Genomic DNA, 24,616 nt, shown 5'->3' on the forward strand with positions numbered 1-24,616 from the left:
GGAGGGATGATATACCGGTGGGCTCTCATCTCTCTGGGGTCGAAGGTCATAAAAGGATCCGAGATGTCGCCATCGTCTGTTCCTTTGCCTTTCTTCCTCTCTCTCTTCTCCTCCCTGCGGTAAACCTTCATCATCTGTTTTTCCTGCTCCGACTGGATGGTCACCTGGCAGCCGTAGATCGGCTTCATTTCCCCTTTTTGGCTCGGATCTGGCGGAAATACAAACATAAGCATCTTGTAAATAAAAGGTTGAAAAAGTTGTGAGTATGTGAGATTATATCCATTTTTCCTATGAATATTATGAATATCAATGCACCTGACTTCAAATTACTACAATGACAAAGGATGTCCTGTGTATAATAGAGTGTGCTGTAACAATATGCAAGTGACAAGCATATGAGTAAAGTTATGACATACAATCGAGCATTAAAGCAAAAAAAACGGTATTTAACATAAATGTTCAATCTGAACTGCTTATCAGACAACATCAGAAACACTCACAACTATCTGACACTGGACGAGGGTTTGTGTGGGCGACTGTTTCTGTAACATTCCAAAAAATTCACAATCTGACATTCATAACCACGTAAGTACAAATGTCAGCTGTGCTAATGTGAGTGAGAATCATGTAACTTCCTTTTTTTCTCTGTTAACGTGCAGGAATAATAGATTCACAAGAAGTAAATAAGTAGTTTATGAATAATTCAGGCAAAATAATGATGAATTACTAATTTAACACTCATCTCTTTGTTTTCCCTGTGACACCTCTTTAAGGTAACTGAGTATAGATGATTTAACTTAAACATCCTCAGCCTCTGAAGTGAGCAGCTTTTATCTCTGGAGGAACAGTTCTGATGACATTGAGACAACACGAGGACAGACAGCGTTAGTAAAAACTGATTCATACATCTGCGGTCATCTTGATAGCCCCCCGATGTCAGGTGCACGTGGCAGTGCAGGGGTTAATGTTCCCTATTGCGGTCTCCCTGTTTGAGGCACAACAGCTCAATAAAAGGCAGAATTGCTCTTGAAAACAGATGAGATCTGATGATTGTACCACGGCTCGGGCTGATTGACTGAATGATTTCTTCTTTATCTCGCCTTGCAGCTAAACCTGCCTCAACAGCCTCCCTTTCATTCTCCCCCTCCCTTCATGTTACTCTTAGCCTCCCACCCATTACCTCTCCAACTCCCAACCCTTTAACTCTGTCACCCTCTATACAGCAATCCTTATGTCTAAACAATTCCCGTTCCTGTACTTTCCCTCTCTCTGGGACCCATTACGCCTTGTTATGTGTCTCAAACTGCAACCGGCTCCAAATAACCAGGATCCATATTTCCACAGACGAAAACGGTTCCACAATCACTGAAGAGCATTGTCAAGATAGCTTGAAATCATCTTGTAAACAGGCAAAATCCTTTTTCAACCCAATTTTTTTTTTAATTGTCAAATTTTCAAAAAAGTATTCCTCAAAGTCAACATATAGCGGAGTCTTTAACTATGGAACCGCCTTAACCACAAGATCCTACATTTCTAGCATCAGGGCCTATTATGAAATGTAAGACACACAAACTAAGCTAAACTAGTTTTTTGTTGTTTGTGATCACTGCTGAATTTGATAGAAGAAAAGACTCATCATAAGTAAAATAATTAGGTTAACATCATTTATGTAGCACCTCTACAGATTATAAATCACAAAGCTCGAGAAAAAGTAAAATATGAACAAACAATAAACACCAGCAAAGATGAAAACTGCAAGCAATAGTTACAACAACCAACAAGTACAAAACAAGTACAAAACATGATATATGTGTTCAATAATTCAGTATGGCCGACAAAGGGTGTCATAAATATTGAAATGGCCTTTTGATTGATTTGAAACAAGGTTCCTCACCCCTGAGTTAATAGGACCATCACCTTGAGTGTGTGTGTGCATCTGTCTGTAGGTCTCACTCGCTCACTCAGATTTATTTACTCATTAGTCGAGCATGTCACCATTCAGGATCACTTCAGCCCACATTAATGCTTGGATAAGAATCGAAATGAACACAGTAAGTGGTCTACTTGAATACTACGAGTGAATTATTTAAACTGCATTTATATAGAAACGATTCTGTGTCAAGCTTTTGTGCAACTCAATGAATCACAGAAATCATTTGACATCAGTCCAGTCCATCTAAGAAATTGACAACTATCGCTCTGATCACTAAAACTCAATTAAGTGTTTTATTCATTTTAAATACATGAACCCTAAATTTGAACTAAAGTGACCATTTCAATTGTTGGTTTATAAATGGCCAATCAATGACATAAGAAAAAATTATCAATGCATGAGAAAAAAGAAGTCAGATTTAAATCTGACTTTTTTTTCTCATGCATTGATTATTTTACCATAACGATGGTTATTAATTGTCTTCATATTAATGCTGTGGACGAGGCACTATAGCCAAAATCAACTTCACACTTCCATTAACACAAAACTCAATCATCATCTATTTCCCTTATACTTTGAAAGGTCACAACATTTAACAGCCATTATATCTATATATCGGCTGTTTGATGTTTTTGGGATGTGCCATATGGCCTTGTTGGTGGTCTCCCTGTGTAGCTATTTACCATAAGCACTGTGAATATTCAGCACAGTGACACACATACTTTCTGTAGGATGAGGAAATTCCACTATGACTATAAAGTGTACAAATGCACAAATACGCATATTTAGCCTTCAATCAGCTGTATGACAAAGAAAAATCAAATAATACTGAAATATCTCTGTCCGTCTGCTCATACGGTGGTTTAATAATTTACATTTGTATTATTTTCAAACACAATTCATACAGATGTGGAGAAAATGTAATTGTTTAAAGAATAACAAATCCATAAATTCACAAAGTGTGGTACTCTTTTAACTGAGCGCATTATTGTCATGTGTGCTGAGCATTGAGGATGATGCAACACCTCCTGCATCCACTGAGTTCTTCTCTGTATTGCTTGTCAGACTCTCAACTGTGAGCGGACCTTTTATTTGAGAAGCAGAGAAAAGGCTCCAATCATCACGATCAGGAAAATGGTCTAAATGCTGGTCAGAGAAACGTGGCATCCTCTTGTTGAATGCATGACAGAACCATTGGCCATCAAGACTACGAAACTGATTCAGGTTACGTTTCCAACTGTACTGCACTTGAACAGAAAAAGGAATATGCCTAATGAGCCATTCAAAGGCACTTGCACACACAAACACAGACACTCAATAGGAGGCGATTTCTTTCAGGGTGGAGCTGTCAGCGCCCCACAGGGCTTCACCTCCCAGTCTGTCTCCTTGCGGCATTAGAGAAGTGATATGGACTTTAACAATGGATTTCCTAACACCAGACATGCAAGAGTAAAGTTAAGTAAACAAACAGAAGTTATGTTGAAGTTGAGGTACTTTTACAATGAAAGTAAAGTTGTAAAGTTGTTAGGTGGAAAGTGTGCATGGAAACATTACCTATATATTCCTAACACCTAATATTAGTTTTTATCAAACTTGGCTGGATTGTTTGTTTTTGGATGCACGGTACAGGGTTCATTTATTTTAAACTGTAAACTGCACTTCATCGCTTACTGTGGCAGAAATGAGACATAACCCCATGATGATGTCACGGACAACTCCATCGGACTGGACGGGCAGTGCACTACTTGTAAAGATTATAACGTACAGATGACAGACGCTTAAGAAAAACTATATACATTATATTAGAATAGATTTTCAATTCAAAGATCTCCTGAATTGTCGAGCAGCAGATGAAAACATTTGGTCTGTGTCTCTTTTTAGCATCATTCCATTTAGCACTGCCTCTATCATCCATATAAATGTGAAGAGGAGCCACTTTGATCAACATGCGAGTGCCAAGCTGCTAACTGCAATTTAAAAGCTAATCAGCAAGAGACAGGCATTCCCACTAAATCCCACTCTTCCTGATGGCATGCAAATAGTGGGAAATTTAATCAGCCTTTTTTAACCCCCTCTGACTTCACCCTCAGTTGTCAAGGCAACACTAATCTCATACACTGTCTGGCAAGTGAAATTTTCAACACTGATCAAAACTTCTTCACAATGGGAATAAAATCAGGTTTAGTTATGGGTGTGACCAAAGCTAAACCTTGTTTTCTTTGGGGGAAAATATATATACAAAAAACATTATTCACATAAAAGTGAGTATTTTAAATACACACATGCATTTGTACAGTTGTGTTGAGTCGATCAAACCTGTCATCTTGCCAGGTTAGAACATTAAGGTAATGAGGGAGATCAGATTTAAATCCAGTCCCTGTGTATTCAGAAGCACATGACGGTCTGAACTGTAATTTCTCTTCTAACATCCAGCAGCTGAAATTGGACATCAGCCCAGAAACGCTTACTGATTTTTTTGGTGACACCCACATATGAGTTATCTCACATTGCCAAAAAGCAGAGTATTATAGTATGATGTAAGATGGAGAGGATATCTAAACCTAAAAAGACTATACAAACTCAGGTAATCGACAAGAAAAACTTAAAACTAAATGCAGATAATTCCTCAAAAACACTGTATTAGAATGAAAAAGCATCTGTGTAAAGTTGGTCTGTAACATAGAAAACACATGAGTCGTTCTTAGGATTGACTTTCAGAGAATTGCCACACAGAGGTCTGGACATTATCTGGAGTTTGCCGTTCAAATATGAAGAATGCAGCAGGAGATTCTTTGGTCAGACGTGTTTACAACAACAGACCAATCTGGAGTTTTCAAGCATAAAGGACGCAACTTTCAGGAAGTCATTTGTGGTCTTTAATGTTTATGGCTCTTCTTTTTCCATCGTGAGATATTTGTATTCTTTATGGTATATTTTTTTTTTTCAGTTTTGCATCTGTCGAATGTTAGAAACATAGTTAGCGTGCACACTGGCAAGGATCCTGTAAATCCTTCGGATAATCTCCACTTTGTATTTTCACGCAGGCTCATTTGGACATTATCCAGATTTTTTAGCGGTCTAGCAAGAAAAACTTTGAGTGAAAAGAATGTCCACAGCCCCTGACTGAGGAATTTGTGTTCTCACAGTCAGCCCCTTCCGATAATTACAGGAGTTTATTCAGTGCAGGTCTAAAAGCAGCAATAGTCACACAAACATTTTAGTCATTGGTGTTGTATATTCAAGAAAGCTTATTGTACAGCTTCCATGCTTTCAGCAAGAAGGTGGTGCACTCAACTATTCAAGACTTAAAGAATAACTTCACCCTGTCCAACAGTACTGCTTTGTATTAACAGCCCTGGGATACAGCCTGCCACTGAGTTATATGACAAGAGTGAAAAACGGCAGCATTTAACTTCAGGAGGTCAATTACTTGAGTCATGCATATAACCCTGTCAACAGAAGGCAGCCATAAAAGCCAGCAGACTAGATGATGAGACTGCTCATCGTCATTAAAAAGAAAGGAAGGACTCTGAAAGTGTTTAAACTAATGGGCCTATCAGTTATTGGAGAGTTTAAGAATATAATAGTGATTTGTCTGCCATTTCTAACTAGGGCTGCAGGATATTAGGAACAAATGCGACATGCGACAACGTTGTTGAATATCGCGATGACGATATGACTTGCGATAAATAACCATAAACGGTCCCTGGCTATGGACACAGGTACCATGGACAGCTCCACAAACTGAGGGAGAAGGCGCACAGCCCGGCCGCAGCACCACCAGGTCTGGGGCAGACACCGGGGAGCCAATGCACAATCCACTAAATCCACTCAGTGTTAAACTGGGGTCTTTTCATATAACTTTTGACCATGAAAAGGTATTTATTTACAGTTTGCATCAAATCAAACCGAGCGCGCCCCGACATCTCCTCTAGCTCACCATACATTTACTAAGTTTGTGCGTTTGTGTGAGAGCGAGGGAGGGGAAGAGGGAGCAGGGCGGCTGGTGAATGCGCTGCTCTGATGAAACAGAGCGAGAGACAGGCAGTGCTGTTATTTTCCCCTCATTTTCTGGGACTATCGTAAATAAGCTACACAATTATTTTATATAATCACTCGCACATAGTGATGAATTTGATCACTAGAGGTTTCCACAGTAGAATTTAGCCGGAGGAGGCAGAGCGAGATTTGACGGAGCCGCTTTGCAGTTGTCGGTTCTCTCTCTATTCTTTTCTTAAACTATTTTTCCGACAATGATTCATTGACCAATTGATCTTTACAGAGCGTGAATACATGGCACATGAAAAACCATTCAGCGCAGTTTAACCCTTCTTTTGCTATACGTATATATCGATATATATGCAGCCCTATTTGGAACCCATATATTTTGGTACCTGTACTGGTGGTCAACAAATAAATGAATTACTGATTTAATAAATCTGATTAATCACAGCATGACTGGTCGTTTTGTTAGAGCTGACGTAACACCAACACCTCTGGCTCCACTAATTATTTCACTGTCTAATATTATAAATAATGCATACTTCAGTGATTTAATCCCATAAACGAATGGCTACTTTGCCTGTACTAATCAGCACATGTATTTTCACAAACCCTGTTTTAAAATCTATATTTAGGACCTGTGAATTTCAAATGACTCAAAAAACTCTGCAGGATGAGTCTGTGTGACTTTAAATAGTTGCTGGGATTATTCTGACAAAGCAGGAGCTCTCTCCTCTAATCTTCAGCCGCTTCTTGATGCCTACCTTGCATATGGATCAGAGAAAAGCTCCGGCAAGGATAAATTATCCAACCTTATCTTTCCAGCAATATATTCCCCCACTTATTGCTTCACTCTGCACACTAAGGAGGCGAAAAACAAGAAGAGGAGTCACACTCCTCAGGACAGAGGAAACAGGAGGTCGAGACAAAATGCTGGCTCAGGAAGGAAGACGACATGTGAAATAAATAAAAAATAGCAGGCCGGTGCTAGGAGGGCTGCTTTAGTTCAACTCACTATCAAGCCTCCTAAAGTACAATCTCATATAAAATCAATGAATTTAGCTTTAAGCCACCCCGAGTGCCAGATTAACTACAGCAAAAGCCAGTGTAAACCTATTCCACACAAGAGCCTGAGCTTATTTGGCCTTAGCAACACCATGCACATGTCAGCCTTTTTCTCTATTAGTATGGCGTGGTATTCGATTATTTCTCTTATTCATGAGAGGTCTTAAAGCAGGAACCGAAATAGAGAGCCTGCCCACAAGGGAAGCATTAGTCTGGTCTTCATCGCTCCAGGTAGATGGCATAAAGGACGTGAAAGAAATATGAAGAAGTGGGTTGAGGTAAAGGGCCAATCTTTAGGTAATAGCCTTTCAGTGGATTGAGACATTTCAGTAGCATGTAGAAAACATGAGCGTTACACGGCTACTACAGCATACTGACAGTGATGGGCAGCCGGGGTGTATTAAATAGAAAGCATCTCTAAATGTTAATTTATCAAAATATCTGTATTCCAATTTACACCAAAGGTTTTCTGCTTTCTGTCAGACATGTCTTCTGAAGGGAGAATAGCGAGTCTTTAATAGGAAAATGCAGTGGACAGACGTAAAGATGCCTAAGGGGAATTTAAACAGGATTTATAGTACAGCAGGACACATGGTGTAAATTGTTGCACATCCGCACTATGAGTTTGATCCAACCTTGCAAAATTAAGCAATGTGCCTTCTTGACAGAAAACGGAAAAAATGTCATGTCTGTCTTGTCCAAGTGTAATTAAAGGCTTGCGTATTGACGAGTCAGCTGACTTATGGCCACTGTGCTGAGCATCGTACAAGAAGTCAAACCGGAACAGGAACTTAAACATCCTAGAGCTGCTACGTTGTCAGGTGGTAAAATACCAATTAAAGAAATTACAATATAATTTAACCGGTATTATTTATTTGATGCACAGAAAAATAAATCACTCACAAGCATGTAATGGATACTTCCAAGACATACGCCTATTGCTAATGTCTGAGTGTGCTTTGAGAAACATTAATATTAAAAACTATTTTAAGTGTTTATATTAATATTGTAATAACAATATAATATTGTCATCATATTGGTCCGAAATTATATAAAAATGAATATTTTCACAATGCACAATGGCCAGTATCTGTATTCAGTATTCACGTCTGCTAATCTGACCAAGTCTTCTTAAAAAAAAAAAAAAAACGCTGATTTGCATAAAGCTGGGAGGGGTCATCTACGAAGTCATCTCAAAGAGTTTAGATATTCATCAGTCCACATTTAGACCAAGTGTCTATAAATGGAAGCTATTTATTTCTGAGTTCTGACTCCAAAAGCATGATGCAAAATGCTCAGTGAGATCAAAAGAAGCCCGGAGTGGCAGAAAAAGCATTGAAATTATAATTGGAGCTGGTAAACATCTCTCTTCATGAGTCCACCGCACACAATTCATGGTGCACGGTTGCATGAAGCATGTTGTCAGAAGCAAGAGCACAGAGGAAGCCACTGCTGTCCATCTTCAGTTTGCGGAAGAGCACCTTGACGTTCCACAACATGACAGGGAAACACGATGGTGTGGTTGACTGATGAATCAAAGGTTCATCTTTCAGTGTAAAGCATCACTCAGTGTATCAGCACTATTCATTTGTTTATGTGCAGTCTGGACAGTATTTGAACAGTAACACAATCTGAAATAATATAATGGATAATACATGACAGATCTAAATTTCAGCTTTAATTAGTTTGGAGGACAAAGCTTTGTTTAGGTTTTGAGTTTTGTGAAAAATCCTTACGTCCATGACTCCTGCACACAGGTATCACCAGTATCATTCCAGGTGATTCTCTGATACAGCTTCACTGCAGTGTACCCCAGCTGCTGTTTGTTATTGGTTCTCTGCCTGTAGCCTTATTGTTACTGTGTGCACTTCAGCTCAATCGGACTCGGATCAGGCAAACCACAGTCGCAAATTCTAGCTCTTCATTCTGAAAACATGAGATGCTTTATCCATATGGATAGAAGCCGTTTGTCCCAATGGATGATAAAATGCCGTCCCGTTAGTTTTGATGTGTTGGCTCAACCTGAGCTCAGAATGCTCCTGCATACATGAATCAAGTCAGTGTGCCAGTTCCATTGGCAGCCCTACACTGTAGACCCAGGCAACTATAAAAAACACATTTGAAGGATGAAGTGGTGGCTTTGGGTCATGAGCTGTTCCTTTCTCTCTACACTTTCCTGTTTCATCCTGACAGAGGTTGATATTTGTCTCATCAGTCTATTCAACTTTGTTCTGGAATTAATTGGTTTCTTTTTGTGTGCTCTTTATAACTGTAACCTGACATTTCTGTTTTTAATGCTGACAACAAATTTGCATTATGTGGTGAATCCTTGTTTTTGTCATTAAGAAAGAAACATGTACACCAACATCCTGGGGAGCATTATCAAGAATAGGTTTGCACTCTCCACAAGACTGCCACCCCTTGGCCTACCACTTTTTTCCTGTGTATAACTATTTTGTATAACTCTCAGGTCAGATCTGAGCTCTTTGTGCATAATTAATGTTTAAATGACACACAGATGCTCAGGAGCAGTGAAGTGTCCAATTACATTGGCACAATTCAGATTTGGGCACTATGTGTTTAAAGCGCTCTCTCTCGCTCTCTCTCTCTCTGACACACACACACAGATCTTTAAATGAATCGTCCACCAAATTAAAGCTGAGAGTTGTGTCCATTATTTTATTTCACATTGTTTTTACTTATGCACATTGACTGAACAACAATCAAATGTTCAATTTTCCAAATACTTGTGGTCTAGACTGTAAATTAATATCTGGTAATCATGACCATTTCGTGTAGTTGATAGGAGTGGAGTTTGTGTTACCACGGAGATGACATGGTTGCTATGGTTCCATCTCACCTGGTGGGAAGCCAATCCTATCGGCTGGGATAGTGAGGAGGGAGTCCACGATGGCCAGCCTTCGCTGGAGGAGGGTGGAGATCATCTCCAGCCCATCTGGTCCCAGCAGCTCGAACAGCTGGAGTGGGAGAGAGGAAGGGGCGACCATAAGTCAATGCAGTCATCTCCAGCATCTACATACCACGGCACAATCATTCAAACATGCATTCCACATCCTATGGCTCACCAACACACGCAAATACGCTGCCACTGCCAAGGCTGAGCACCTGGTAATTACCATCCGCCTGGTACAGAATATGCTCTGCCACTTAGCCTCCCAAATATAGCCACCTGGCACTTAGCAAGTGATGGAAAAACAACAGCAAGAATTCCTGTGAACGGCAGCCGCAAACAAATAAAAGCATAGCAGAGACAGGGCTGCACAGTCATTCATCAATATCACAGAGAGACAGAATAGAAAAGATGATAAAGTTTGTGGTTTCTAATCGGAAAGCTGAAGACACGAAGGCCTGTGAAACAATGCTGTATTTTCGCCCTTTCAGGATTGGTTTCAGCATGCAGGTATGGCTTGCTCTTTCAGTCTGACCTCCCTTGGGAAGGCACCAGTCAGCACAGTGGGGAACTAAAACAACAGAGGTACTTTGATGTCAGGTCAGCCATCTTCTTTGTTGGGGTTATCTTTGTTTCCCTCTGAGGCCTTGTTTATATGGTTTCTAAATTTCTGTCGGTTTGTGCGAACGTCACTGTTTTATTAGAGTTGTGGGTGATGTAGGGGTGAGTGGGAGGTGGTGGTGGGGGGTACACCTGCTCCTACTCAAAGCAATACATGTATATTATTTTACTCTCATGAATTCTGTCCCTGGAGTTGACTATTAAATGTGAGTTCTGTTGTGTTTGAGAGGCAGAGTTTCTCCTTCAGATCGATCCTGTTCAGTCTCATTGTGGAGCAGCAGCTGTGTGAAATCTCTGGAAGTGTATCTGTTCTCTGCTCCTTTATCGCTGATAATAGATTCAGCTTTTTCTCCGGCGAATTTGAACCAACTCATTATTGGACGTGTGTCAAACATAGGGAGGACTGCACCTCTGAGACCAATTCAACGTGAACTCCAATTTGGGAATATATTCAGTCAGTAATTCTGCGCTGTTAGATTCATGATATGCTAATAAACAGAGCCACACAAAGAGTGCTACAAAATATTCAGACTAAAAACTGATTTCCTTCCAGCATTTTTTGGCCTTAGTTTATGAACAGAACTATTTGGCATGAACATATTTTGTTTCAGGTGTAAAAATACTGCACATTGACCTGGAAGACTATAAGTACTTAAGAAACCACATTCTGACAGTATACACATATATATGAATAACCTTTTCAAACAGTGCGTTAATTATTAATAATGGGCTTCTTCTTCCCTCACTAAGAGGTCTTCAGGTACAAGCTGCTGATCAAACAGCTGACTACTGTTAAATCCGAATGTCTGGGCAGAAACCTTAGTCGGCTTTTCATGAGACACTGCGATGAACTGTGGAGCATCTCCGCAAGGTAATCGTCTTATTTTAAATACGAGGTAGAGTCCTTGACCTTCTTCATGGAGTGATACAATATATTAGTATTGTCTGAACTGAATGTTGTTGACACAGATCAAATCAGTGACTGTTAAGGGAAGGTAGATTTAATGTTTATGATGATGGTTCAAAGATACCTTCAATGCAGAACAGGGTTTGAACGAGCTCCAGTACTTGTTTTTGATTGTTATTTTGCTAAAGTTGGCAGTCTTAATAAAACACACGTGTGAACTCGGAGTCAGTGAATATATTAAATGGTTCAACTTGAGCATAGTGGTTTAAAATCATTGCAGGCTTTAATAGCTACACTAGTCTGATGTCAGCGAACAGTTCATTGTTGAAACATACCTTTTCAAAGCACTTATTAGCAGTGTGCACAGGACCACCTTTTGTCCTTGAGTTGTCTTTCGTCAGCACATCAGGTAACTACGGTGTGAACTAAGATCTGATTGTGGTAGCTTAGTGAAGGGATTCCTGCTCCAATAGGCTCCTAATCAGAACCACGAGAGCTGCCATTGTATTACAAAACTGCAACCAAACTATACCATCAGGATTCTGGTGCTAAGCAACTGCCACAAAATGTCAGCAATCAGGGTTACAAATGAGAAATAATAAAGAGCAGGTTCCCTCCATTTGTCGGTTTAATGGCACAGTGTGTAGAGCCTTTAAACTTTAGTGTTGACTTTGGAGTAACAGGGAGGTAGATGCATAGAGAGTCTGCAGGTGCACTCACGCATACACACACAGGTCCTTCTACATCTAAAGATGTCAGTGGGAGAGTTCACTTCCAAATGTCAACTACGTGAGGAACATTGGAACCAACTGTAACTGGCTGAAGTCCAATTCTGCCTCTGTGGCGAAGCACATGATGAAATGTGTGTGTGGGGGCGGGGCTCTGAGGAGCTACATGGACAAATAAAAGCCTCAGAGTATAAAGGAGACAGAGAATGAAAGCGAGGGAAAATGCAGGGGGAGAGAATAATAGAGCCCTTTCTTGATTCATAACGTTCAAATGTAAAGGATGAAATATTAACGCTGCAAGTTTCAACACGATGAGACACAACAGAGAGCAGTGAGCATGTTATCCTGACCTTTATGTAATATTCCCTCGCTCTCGGTTTTCTTTGCCTCACACAGGAAAATGTGAATGACGATCAAAACAGAAGGGTAGCCTTGACTATTGGCGTTGTGGTCATCAGCAGGTCAATGCAACCTGAGGTTTCCAGTGAAATTTCTCTATAGCAGTAATTTGACTAATATGGAGCATCATTTTGGAGCATGTGTACATGTCAAATAAAAATGTCAACATGTTACTGGTATCTGTCCTTCTTTCTGAATTATTAACAGAAATGAAAAAGGTCAAATTAACCAATACTACAAACCTAAACAACACTGTTACTGCTAACTGCTGTTACGTCATAATGAAAATATCAGTCCATTCTGATTATCAGGGCCACTTATCATTAATTCAAACAACAAAGATGGTTGATAAAAAGATCAAATAAAAAATTTAAAAATCATCAAAACTTAATTTCTGTGCAAGAAATTGGTGCGATTGACTATGCTGTATGTTCAATATTAATAAACTTTGAATAAACAGGGAACCAATTATCTGTACCAGCAGTGGCTGGGACTTATCCACCGAAGTGATGTCACCATCGCTTTCACAGTAATGGTAATGTCAACTGATTCTCCACTTCAGGCTTCTTGATGAGATGAGATACCCTGTTGAGATTCATCAAACTTTGAATAAACAGGGGAATAGCTGTCGCCGCAGCTAAGTAACTTCAGATCACTTCTTTAGTTTCAGAAAGAAAGCTGCAACAATCATTAACACAGATCAAGCAAACAGCTCATTAAATACAGAAAGGTTTAGAACTGATGATGCACTTGTCCTCTAAAGCAAGAAAAAAGATGTCTGTATTCTTGAGGCTGCTATGAAATCGTATATAAGGTTGACGTGATCTTATGGTTACATGTTGACTTGTTAATATTTCAAAAGAGTCTTGATTACCAATGAAGGTCAAAGGCATGGAGAACGTTGGTAATGTCTAAAAAGGTCTAGAAGTAAAGGCCAAGGACGACTTTGTCAAACAGCCATGACAATATATACCCAGCGTCTGGTTCAAACCCAAAAGGCCTGCTGTTGAAGGTCAAGGTGGCAGAATCAATAGCTGCACCACAGTATTAAATGAACTACTGCAACACAGAAAGTCCAAACATCACCTGAGAAGCCCCCTCGGGTCGTTTCCTTTGTCAATTGTACCATTTTAATTTGTTTTGTTAATCATCGCAGGACATAGGGCAACACAGGATACCAGCCCAGCAGGCAATTCACTTTTACAAACTGAACTACTGAATACATCCAATCTAATATGTTTTCATTTAAAAAAAACAATCTCAATCCAGATGAGTGTTTTAGTTTGGAATCAGAAATAATCTCTGTCCATAGTAGGGCACCTAAAACACATATCACAAGATCAAGATTAACTTATTTTTCACACTTTACCAACAAAGTTAAAACAAAGTTTGTCTTGGGATCTTCACCCATGCTTGCAGCCTTAAAAAATGAACGAATCCACAATCAAATTCTAAAAGAAAGAATAAAGTAAGGTATGATGGTTTTTTGGTGTGATTTGGTACCTCTTCGTGAGAATGCTGAACGGTCTTTGTAAATGAAGCTCTGCCACCCCTTTCCCAACGATGAACACTCTCCAAAGTCACTTAGATATGTTCCTCTTGCCATGTCTAAATTAACTCGACATGCTTTGCATCTTTATGTGGGCCACAGAGCAGGACTAGATGTTAACTATCTAACTGACCATGCAGTGCACATTGAGTGGGGCGATGGCTCTTCTTTCAGCACGACACTGACCCAAAGAATACGTCCATGAAGGAGACTGGCCTTCTTCCAACCCAATCCAAAGAATAATGGTATCAACTGATTAAGATTCTGAATACATTTTTCAACCTCTATTACATCAATTCCCTAGAATAAGGAATCAGATACAGTATCTATATTGTATGACACAAACCTCATTCTGTAGCTCATCATCACTCTTGTGGGAGGCCAGCATCTCAAACAAGGATGTGCACAGCTCCTCTGGGCTGGACGAGATCATGTTGCCTCTGTCCAGGTACTTCTCGACCTCCATTCTAAGGGTAGCTCCATCCCCAGAGCCAGTAGATCTGCCTGAGCTGGACACCCCTTCCTCATTGGTGGCCTTCCTCCCGCTCTGCTGGTTGTTTAGAAAGTTGATAAAGTCCAGGCTAATGTTCTCCTCATGCGGAGAGGAGAAGGGCAGGCCCTCCAGTGGGTCCAATGTGTAGCAATCAAATGAGAAGACAATGTTGCGTCCAAAAGCGGAGCCCCGTTGTGGGTTGTGATGGGAGGTGTGGGTCTGAATAAAATCTTCAACTCTGGAGTTTCCAAGTGAAGCCACAAGCCGAGCCACAGAGGCACAGGAGGATTCGGCTGCAGCTGACGGAAAGGGGCCAAACATCTGTCTAATGGCCCGGGTCTCCTCTGTGCCCACATGGTCTTTGTTGTGGAAGGTCTCAAACAGAAAGACAGCAGCACTTTCAATAGCCTCCTGACCGTGATCAGCCCCAACTGTGAAACAAAAAAGCCAACTTAATTCTTTTAATATGTAAAATGTATTCAGTATTGCACCTTTCACAGAGCATAGTCACAAAGTGTGCCACTAAAGTATATATTTTTTTAATTAAACAATATCAGAACCAAAAAATAAAACATGAACAAACACTTGGAAAACCAGACAGTCGAAAACTAAACAATGGCCTGTTTGAATAAATGCGTTAACAGAAACTGCAGACTTCATGACTATATCATTGATCATCAACCTGGGGGTCCCAACCCCCACAGGGGTGATGAGATACTTTCTAGGGGTCGCCAGATGGTTGTGGAGAGCAAAAAATATATTCAATATCAACTAACTTTTAGACCGGAGAAAGTTTTTACACTAAATTGTCTCGACCAGTGGAAAAAGATGTTATATAGATGTTATTGAATGTGATTGAATGCCCTTGTGAGAGTCAAAGTCAAAGAGTCAAAGTGTACACTTCATGCTTAAACAAAACTAAAATTCAGATCAGAGAGGGTGTTCTGCCTGGAGGCTTTGACAGGGTTCTTGCACGATTATTAAATTCAAATTTAATGCTTTTTAAGACCTCAGTAAGTGTATTTAAGACCCAAAAAATATCTAAACCATGTGTTTAATAGAGAAAATATTTTTTTAAACCTATTAATAAGCTTAATAAAATAGAAGTATAATAACATTTGAGAGTAAATTGTAATTCTTCTTGACAGAGCTCAAAATATGATGACATTAGAAAAAATATTTTAAAAATGAATTTACTTTACACACACACGTTCTTTTTGTTATTAATATCCTGTTCAATTACACTAAAAATGATTACCATTGATGCTGTTAATAATATTATATAATTATTATTAGTCTGTTTGTTTAGATGTTTGTTATACAATGCTATAGTCATGTCTGCCAATAAAGCTTCAGTGACTTGAACATAAAACTGTTTTTAGAACACGTCTTATGTCTCATAAAATTCAAGTGATCACTTATCCTATACATACACCAAAAGGTTCGGATTTGCCAGGAGGGATAAACGCAGACTATCTACCAGAAGTGCCAAGGTAACGTTAATGTCCCTTCAATTCCTGGCCATCGAGCGGTCTCCATTTAGGATCAGAACTCAAACTGAATTCTCCATTAAATGGGAAGCCAACATAAAGAGTACAGGACGGGTGTGACATGGGTCATCTTGCTGAAACCAGTTGTAGACAATCCAGAGATGACTTGCTGAGACAGGTGAAGTGGGAATTACAGTAGCTCAGGCTTTGTTCCATCAAATCGATAGAGCACAAGGAAACACAAGCTTCAGTCTCGTGTTGAACCAAACACAGGATGTGAAATCCTAAAGTGGTGGAAGAAAGAGTCATTCCTTTCATTTCATGGTGAAAAGGCACCAATTACCTTTACCCAAATACTGGACTCAAGTTTAGCGAACACAGGACAAAATATAACCTTTGATAACAAGAACCATGATGATATACCGTATATAAATTCCAAGATAAGTGTCAGGGGTAAACCCTCTAAATTTTCCTCTGGATTTTTTTTTAATCAGTATTAATTGTATTAGCCGTTTGAACTTCTCTTCTATAATCTAACATCACTATATATAGAGATAATTCAAATTCACAAATTCAAAATCATTTTAATGATGATGATAATTACAATTGTTGCAGATTGTGACAATCCCCTTCACCCCTTTCTCTTTTCATTAGTGGTTTGTGTATGGCCATTAAATCTGAGCAGTGTACCATTCATAGCTTGGGAAAAGAATCATCAGCTGTTCTTCTGAGCAGTAAAAGCTACAGCATGAGATCACTGTTCCCTGCACCTCATTTAAATAATATCCAAACAGTGCATGCTTAGCCACAACCAGCCTTAGCTAAAAGGAGTAGACTATAGAATAATTGTCCAATTAGAGGAAAAAATGTCATAGGGACAGAGGGAGAACACAGTGAAGAAGGGTGGAGAGGCAGAGGGAAGCAAAAACAGATGAAAAGGATTCTAACCAATTAAATCGGTCTACTGCCATGGACTCGTTGCTGCACATAGCAGTACAGAATGGCTGCTTTCATCCTCTCCAGAGTGTGCTTAACAGCAACTTCTTATTTGGGTCCACTAACATGGACAGAGGGCAAATTCAACACAGAGGGGAGCATCCCAACAGAAAATGCTGCTGCTCTTGACTGATGAATGACAAGAAAAAAAAATACTGTCATGAAAACATAAAATTGCAACCTGAATAAAGACTTTTAAATCTGAGCTCCATAATTGATGTGTTCAGTTCAGCTACCCCTTGAAGTCTTTCCAAAACATTAACAGTATGTTGTATGGCTTGCTATCAAGCATCTGTTTTTTTAAATCAGGTATTATCATTTGTTGGGCAGCATTTTCAAATGAGATCATGAATTAAAAAAAGACAAATGTATCTCTGTATTGTTCTTGGACCTAAAATGTACATTTGTAAACCAATTACATGGAAATCCAGTCCATGCAGTAGACTCTGCGGGAGCCCATTACAACTGTTACATTGCATTTCTAATGACTTCTCCTACCTGAAACCAACTTTTGATTTGTTCCAGTTTTAAGTCGAAAGTGGCTTGGGAAAATATTCAAACCCCTTAACTATTTATAAAGTTTATAAATAGTTAAGGGGTTTGAATATTTTTCCCAAACACATTTTGAATTGTTAGCATCATTGATTGTTGGGCAAAATATCAAGTCGGTGTTTGTGGTTGTTATGGCCTCACAAAAAAATATTTTGACCGCTTGAAAATAATACTCCATGGCCATCTTTAGAAAAATTCAGAATTTATGTTATGTTTAAACTCTTACAGGTGTGAGAATTTTGGTTTGTTTTAATAAAAATAAACAAATCTTTCCTGCATCCTGATCAAGGTGTTTTATTGTCTAAACCTAACCACAGACAGGACTTTGGAAACTCCAGCTCTGTGGTTTATCAAATGTGCATGAACCACAATCAGCACTTAGTGACTGGCTGCAAAAGAAGCACTTGTTAATTTATTCAAAAACAATAAATTAAAAATAAGTTGCCTTTGAACATAATCTAGCCAGCAATTATGGTTCCTTCACAATGTAACCGGGAAAGCAATTTTGTTGTATATGAAGGCAATTTCTGGGAGACGGTTCATTAAATCAGTAGGTAATGATGTACCAGTAAATAGCTTTGCTCACCAAACAGTTTAATAGCTTTAACATACGCTTTTGTTTTCACTTAAACGGTTGAACCATTTGGGTCAGACAGTTCACTCAAATTAGGAAAACTATATGGCTGACCTCTAGTTGCCATGGTTGCAAGAGTTTTAGTTTGATTCTCCAGGTTTAAAATAGAATAAAAGTGAGCCCATAGTCATTCAAATCAAAACAAATTCAATTCTGAGTAAATCAGGATGATCCTGGACAGTTTTCATTGGAGGAAAAAGTACTTCCAGGGTTGCCTCCGATTTCCTTTCCTCATTTCTAATTCTGATGTTAGCTCAACAAAACTTTTGTCCATCAATTTCAAAGACTGATGCAGATGTGTCAGTTACCTAAAATCTAGAGAAATTATAAAAATAAATATTTGAAAACATGCCGCTAGAATAAAAACGTTTCTTTCATATGGGCAACTGTCCTCTCAACTTGACTCTATAGCTGATTCCTGATTCTGATCTACTAAAGACAGAAGTATAAAAGCGTAATTTCAGCAGCTACTTCCACACAAGCAGTCTAATAATAGATGACATTCTGTTGTGTTTTCATCGATGTAACACAAACACATGGACAAAGATTGAAAGGAATGACAATGGATTTGAGGCTAAGGAGTTAATTACCAATCTGTTTGGCTGCCAGAAGGAAGCTCTTCAGTTCCTGACTGGCAGCTTGGTGCTCAGCTTTGTCCTGATGCTCGGTGCAGAAATGGACAATCTTCTGCCAAGTCAGGCCCTCTCTGGCAAACAGCTCCTGTCGCTTCAAACGTTTGGTCTACAACGAGCCACAGGGAGAGAAGAAAAATTACATTTCAAGAAAAAGAACAGCAGCACTCAATGCTCTAATAATCTCTGGTATTTCTAATGACCAACATAGCCTTGGATAAGAACAGTGTACTCCAATAGTTTGCCAATATTGTGTGAATATTTTGTAAAAAGAAGATTTGGAGCAGTGTGGCCAGTCACAGTAAATATTACAGTGTAGTTCATCTTGCACATTAGGCCAGGAATCAGGTATAATAATAGCTGCTTTCTGGGCTGTGTCTTGTAACCAAATCGAGTCTAAGATAGTCTGAAGAAGTTGTTCATTTATCCATCCCTCCATCAGGCCAATCGGCATTAATCAACATTTCTATGTATGTACCAGTGTTGGATACATTTTAAATAGGTAGTTTACTCATACAGACCTAAAGCACCAAACTACAAAAACCCACAGCCATTCATTTCCCACAGTAAAACGCATCTGTCTCCTTCCATTCAACTCTGTGCAGCCTGGTAAAAGCTCAAGTGCTTCAAACACCACGTCCTGCAATTTCTGTTCAAATGTCATCTGGGTTATTTTGTTTCAGAGCCACAAAGGACAGTACACAACCGTGTTCACTGGCTGACTCGTATTCCCTCTGACTGCAAACCTGCCCATTGGAGAATTTTGAGATTTGTATCCCTCACAACATTCCCAACAGGTTCAGACATGTTGGGCTGGATTAACTAATTAATTTCAAGGAACAGATGCTAGAATTTGGATTTCATGATTTTTCATGCGTAACCTTACTTCCGGCAAATTCAAGGGACAATTGCTATCACGGTTACAAAGATGGCACCTATGATCACAGAATTTGTCATTGAATACTGTCTACATGGTATTATATCATCCACTGTCATATGAATTGAGTCATATGGCATTGTATCATGCAAAGACTAACATACACATGTAATCAGGCATTATGGCAGCAAATAGTATTTAATGATACCAAAAATAAAAGGCTCACAAGTTTTTTTTGCATTGTATTCAAACCGACTACATTTTAAAAACATTTAGTTTTGTAAATGTATTGCCTTCTTATTTTCTTCTTCTGACAATTGTTGATTGACGGAAAAATAAAACCGGGCTGCATCTGATTGGCCATATATATTGACATGCAGAGCTTGTATGCATGGCACAAGGAACACTATTTATCGCAGTTTCCTCTTGCAAGACTTCTTATGGAGAACATTAAACAACAGTTGTGTGTCTGTTACCATAAGTGTTTCTTTGTTTGCCACAAATCTCAAATTCGTGCAGCCTTAGCTTCTGCCTGAGACATAACAGCTTCCTTCTCTCTACCAGTGGTACCTGCAGGCAATGAATCACTGCTGCAGCAGAGGGAGGAAGACAGAGGACAGGAGGAGGAACTAATACTGACTCATGTCTGTGATTCTTTTCCCCAACTTCACTCAGTGTTTTCATGTCATACACTATATTAAAATGAAGTGGAAAACAAGACTCACTGACAGGCTTCTTGAAGAACAATATTGTTGAGCAGTTTATCAAAAATATTTAAATGAATTAATTCTAAACGTAAATACCTTATTATATTATCATTTCAATTTCTGTAAAGAATACTTCCATTTGGCATCCTCATTCATTCATTTATTTATGCAGAATTTATTCGGATGAAAATGTGTAATATTGTCAGTCACGCATGCAGCATATTATTTTGTTTTAGATTTCTGACACGCAAATTAGACAACATGTTTTTTAGAGCAGACAGGACAGGTGGAACCATGCAGGTGTGCAGAGTAAAACAAGTCCACATCAGATCCAGGCATGTTGTCCACACATCTAGGAAACCAGAATTGAGAGGAAAAGCCGAGTCCAGCTTCTCAATTGTATGGCTCACCTAAAGGGACATATCTTATTCAGAGGACACACGTCTGTGTTGGTCGGTCTATAACAAAGGAGAGGGACAGTTCTGTTTGCTGTGCAGAATACACAATGCCTCCAATAAGTTTAATAAACACAGCATCTTCAACCTCTCAGCCTCCACAAATTCCAAGAGTGCAATAAAAGATCATGCTCTATCTACCATGGGGAAGGAAAAGCATCTAAAAGAGATGGAGTGAAAACATTCCTCCCGAGCTGCTCAGTATCAATCTGCCGAAGAAGCGAGAGACGCAGTCGCAAATAAATCATCTCTTTCTACGAAGGTTCTAAGAAATAAAGAATTTGCCTCTAAGAAAAACAAAGACACAAAAAGAGCCGGACAAGCTCGAGACTACTGTTAGCCAAGTTAACTAAATACAATTTTTCTCTGCCGCTTCATAAACAAAAGCAGTATGTGTTTGGAGCTGCTTGTCATGTTTCAGAGCTGTTAGCAGTTCCCACAGGACCCGAGACTCCTCACACGGATTCATTTCAATAACTAAAAAGCTAATGTTTCACAAAAACAAAGAGGAAAAACCAACTTCAAGCACTGAAAACAGGTCTGTGAATCAATTCATCTATGTATCTATCCATACTCTTTTCTCACCGCGGTGATAAAGCAACTTATTACCGTGGATGGAAAGAGGGAGACACACAAGGAGACTCAGCTGACGTCTCTAACCCGGTACAGTTTAAACCTTCATTTGTTTGAAATGACGCTACAATATCAACATCAGCCAGAAATTGAACCAAGACCTTTCTGGCTCCTCATCAAATAGACTTTCATTTAAATCTAATGACCCTTAGAAACAACCTTCATAATTGTGATGAAAAACTGCTGAATAAAACAAAACAAGATTAATCAATTAGTAATTTACAATAAATGTACCTGTTCTTCATAATGTTTTTCATATTGATATGATGCAACTTTTCAGAAACAACTGGGTAAGGTTATGTAAATTGACCTTTGGTACGACAGCTGATGTATTTCAGTGTGTTAATGGTATTTAATGAAGAGTGCAGATGTTTGTCAACCTCAGTGATACATTTTTCCATCAAAGTGTTTAGTTTCAGTGTGGAAGTCCCACACTGTGACAGCCGAGAGAGTTGGAAAACTGGTTGCTTTGGAAATAATATGAATCAAGTCATCATGCCACCATAATTCCAAGAAAAATTAAAATCACAAAATAGGTGGGCTGAGTTTCGTTTCATGATCCCTGCAACTAATAATGTGTCTAGTATTGACACGTTTACTATAATTTTGTTTACGTTTTTTTACTAGACATGGTGTGATGAGGTGTCTGGTATATCTTATTAGCCAACAGCAGGAATGTAATACATAAGCAATAATGATATGTTATTAATACGTAACATGAGGGATGCTTCCATGCCCTTGACTTGTGCCGCCGGTCTGGAACACACTCACGTCACACCTAAATAATTTCTTACTACCAACAATAACTCCTAGGTATGAGTAGTGTGAGCTAGTGTTAATACCTCCGCTTGGGGCTATTAAAGTCAAAGAGAATTCAGTCTGTGGTTTATTTCACTATAAACACATCATTTATCATCCTGTAGCATAAAAAGTTATGCCAGGACAAGTGTCACATACAACTTCACAGTTTTCCAGCAAGATATCAAATACATGTAAACATGACATTGAGGCGGTGTGTCTTCGGCCAAAGAGCTGCATGTAGTCTCACACAGTGGACTCTAACCACACACACTGATACTACAGCCTCTGTTTACCACACCAACAACTCTCTACAATCTGTGTTTTGGGATATTCCAACGATCCAATGGAAGTATTTGATAAGAGCCACAGGCTATGCAAGCTGTATCGTCAAAGATAAAATATTTCTGAAATACAACTAACATGCAAAATCTCATCACCCATTCCTCAGAGTAGAAAAACCGCCTGCTGAAGTTGATGCCAAAAAGGGAAACCTCCAGTGAGTGTCAAAGCTTCAGACATTTTTACGCTGGTAGAATATTTAGTGTGAGGGGGGAAATATGCTGACTTGAATCAACTGACTTTTTCCATGATGGATAGTAAGGATAGAGTATTTGTGAAACATTAAAGGAGCGTATGACACACTTATACAAAGGTTTCTTCTGTGGATAGGTTTGGCCTAACCCTGAGAAAATGGCGCTGTTAAAGTTGTGAAGATGTCATGACATTGCTAAATAAAACATCAATGCCTGTTTAAAGACATATATAAAATTAAAGCGTTATGTCAAATAAATGTATTACTAATCTTGTCAATGATATAGGTTCAAGGGATAATTTTTCAGGGAGGTTGGTTTTAATTAGTTATTTTATGCAACAAAAAAATGGGATGAAATGACATGACTCACGATAGGTCGAGCGCATGGATTGGCGGGAATTGGATGGGCTGGTCAATTCCCCAATTCGCTACTACGCAGAGTCCGGATCCAAATAGGCAAGATGGCAGTGTTTGTATCCGGGATATTTGAGATACATTATTGGATTGTGGGAGGAAGTGGGGATACATTGTTTATCTTTACATACCATCTATTACACCAACATATTGTGAGAGCAGAATCCCAATTACATATTTTGCTCTGATATTATAGTCTGCTGGGATAGCAACCCAAACACTGACTTTGAGTTCAGCCCATTTTTAAATATAAAGTGAAGTAATAGATTTTTGTAGGATAAGTAATTTTCCGACAAAATTCCATAACCAAAGATGAATGCACCCAGTTGACAAAACAATGAATTCATGTTCTGAAACTATAAATCCTATTCCTCTGTTTAAAGACCCATTGTTGTTCAAAGACTTAACATAAGTGAACCACACAATTGTTCTGAGTTACATGTTCCTTCATTGTCATGAAAACAAACACACACACACAGTATTTTACTTTGACTGAATCCCATAAACACCACCCTTCACTGTACTTGACATCAATCAGGGTTTGAAGGGGCCAGTAAACTACATCAGAACAGCTTTTCAGACCTATGACTAGAGCAAAAGTTAGTTTTTACAGCCATTTTCAGACATGAGCTCTGGAGGATGTCCAAATAATTGGACCCGCTCTTTCTCCGTAGCATTGAGGTGAAGGATGGCGCAGCAGGCAGAGCAGGACATACCATTTCTGTATTAAGCACATCGACATTGGTGTCAGCCCTGACCACTTTTTGCTAAACCCCTTCGTCTCGGCCTTCTACACATATGCGCCGCTTTTACAATCAATTCATATTTTCTATTTTCTTTCATTTTTGCGTCTGTTGAAAGATCATCAACGTCACAACCACTGGCTCACAATGACTCATGGGGAGGATCTCCAGCTGTGTTCTCAAATCTGCTCCCTCAGACATTCTGATGACTTTTACTAGGGGGCAAGCTGGAGAAAGTCCGGATATATCCTGCTCTTATTCAGACATTTGGGTTCACACATCAAGCCCCTCCAGAGAATGTCAGGAGGTTCGCCAGAGTTCAGTACATGTCTGAAAGCAGTCTAAGGCATTGACAGGAATGTTCTCAAAATGTCCTTTCTATGTGAGTAAATTAGCACAATGGTGGTAACTTTTCAGTTCCTCCACTGGTAAATGTACTCAGTGTTATTCAAGGAATTATAACTCAGAAACACAGGGGTGCTGTCAATCTGTTATTCTATTTCAGCTTTTGAGGGGGCTATTTGGAATTATATGTTCTATTC

At 39.1% G+C, this 24,616-nt stretch overlaps 1 protein-coding gene across 2 annotated transcripts in view; it reads right to left on the reverse strand.

The window, feature by feature from the left end:
* Positions 1 to 24,616, reverse strand: part of ascc3 (activating signal cointegrator 1 complex subunit 3) — a 121,076-nt gene that overhangs the window by 95,651 nt on the left and 809 nt on the right. For both annotated transcript variants that reach the window (XM_053432395.1, XM_053432394.1), the window contains exons 3-6: positions 18,871 to 19,021; positions 14,462 to 15,039; positions 9,861 to 9,978; positions 16 to 208 (exon numbers count right to left, since the gene is read on the reverse strand). In XM_053432395.1, coding sequence (XP_053288370.1) covers positions 16 to 208; positions 9,861 to 9,978; positions 14,462 to 15,039; positions 18,871 to 19,021 — 1,040 coding nt within the window. The remainder of the gene's footprint in view (positions 1 to 15; positions 209 to 9,860; positions 9,979 to 14,461; positions 15,040 to 18,870; positions 19,022 to 24,616) is intronic.

Source organism: Pleuronectes platessa, chromosome 10, assembly GCF_947347685.1.
Source record: "Pleuronectes platessa chromosome 10, fPlePla1.1, whole genome shotgun sequence".
NCBI lineage: Eukaryota > Metazoa > Chordata > Actinopteri > Pleuronectiformes > Pleuronectidae > Pleuronectes > Pleuronectes platessa.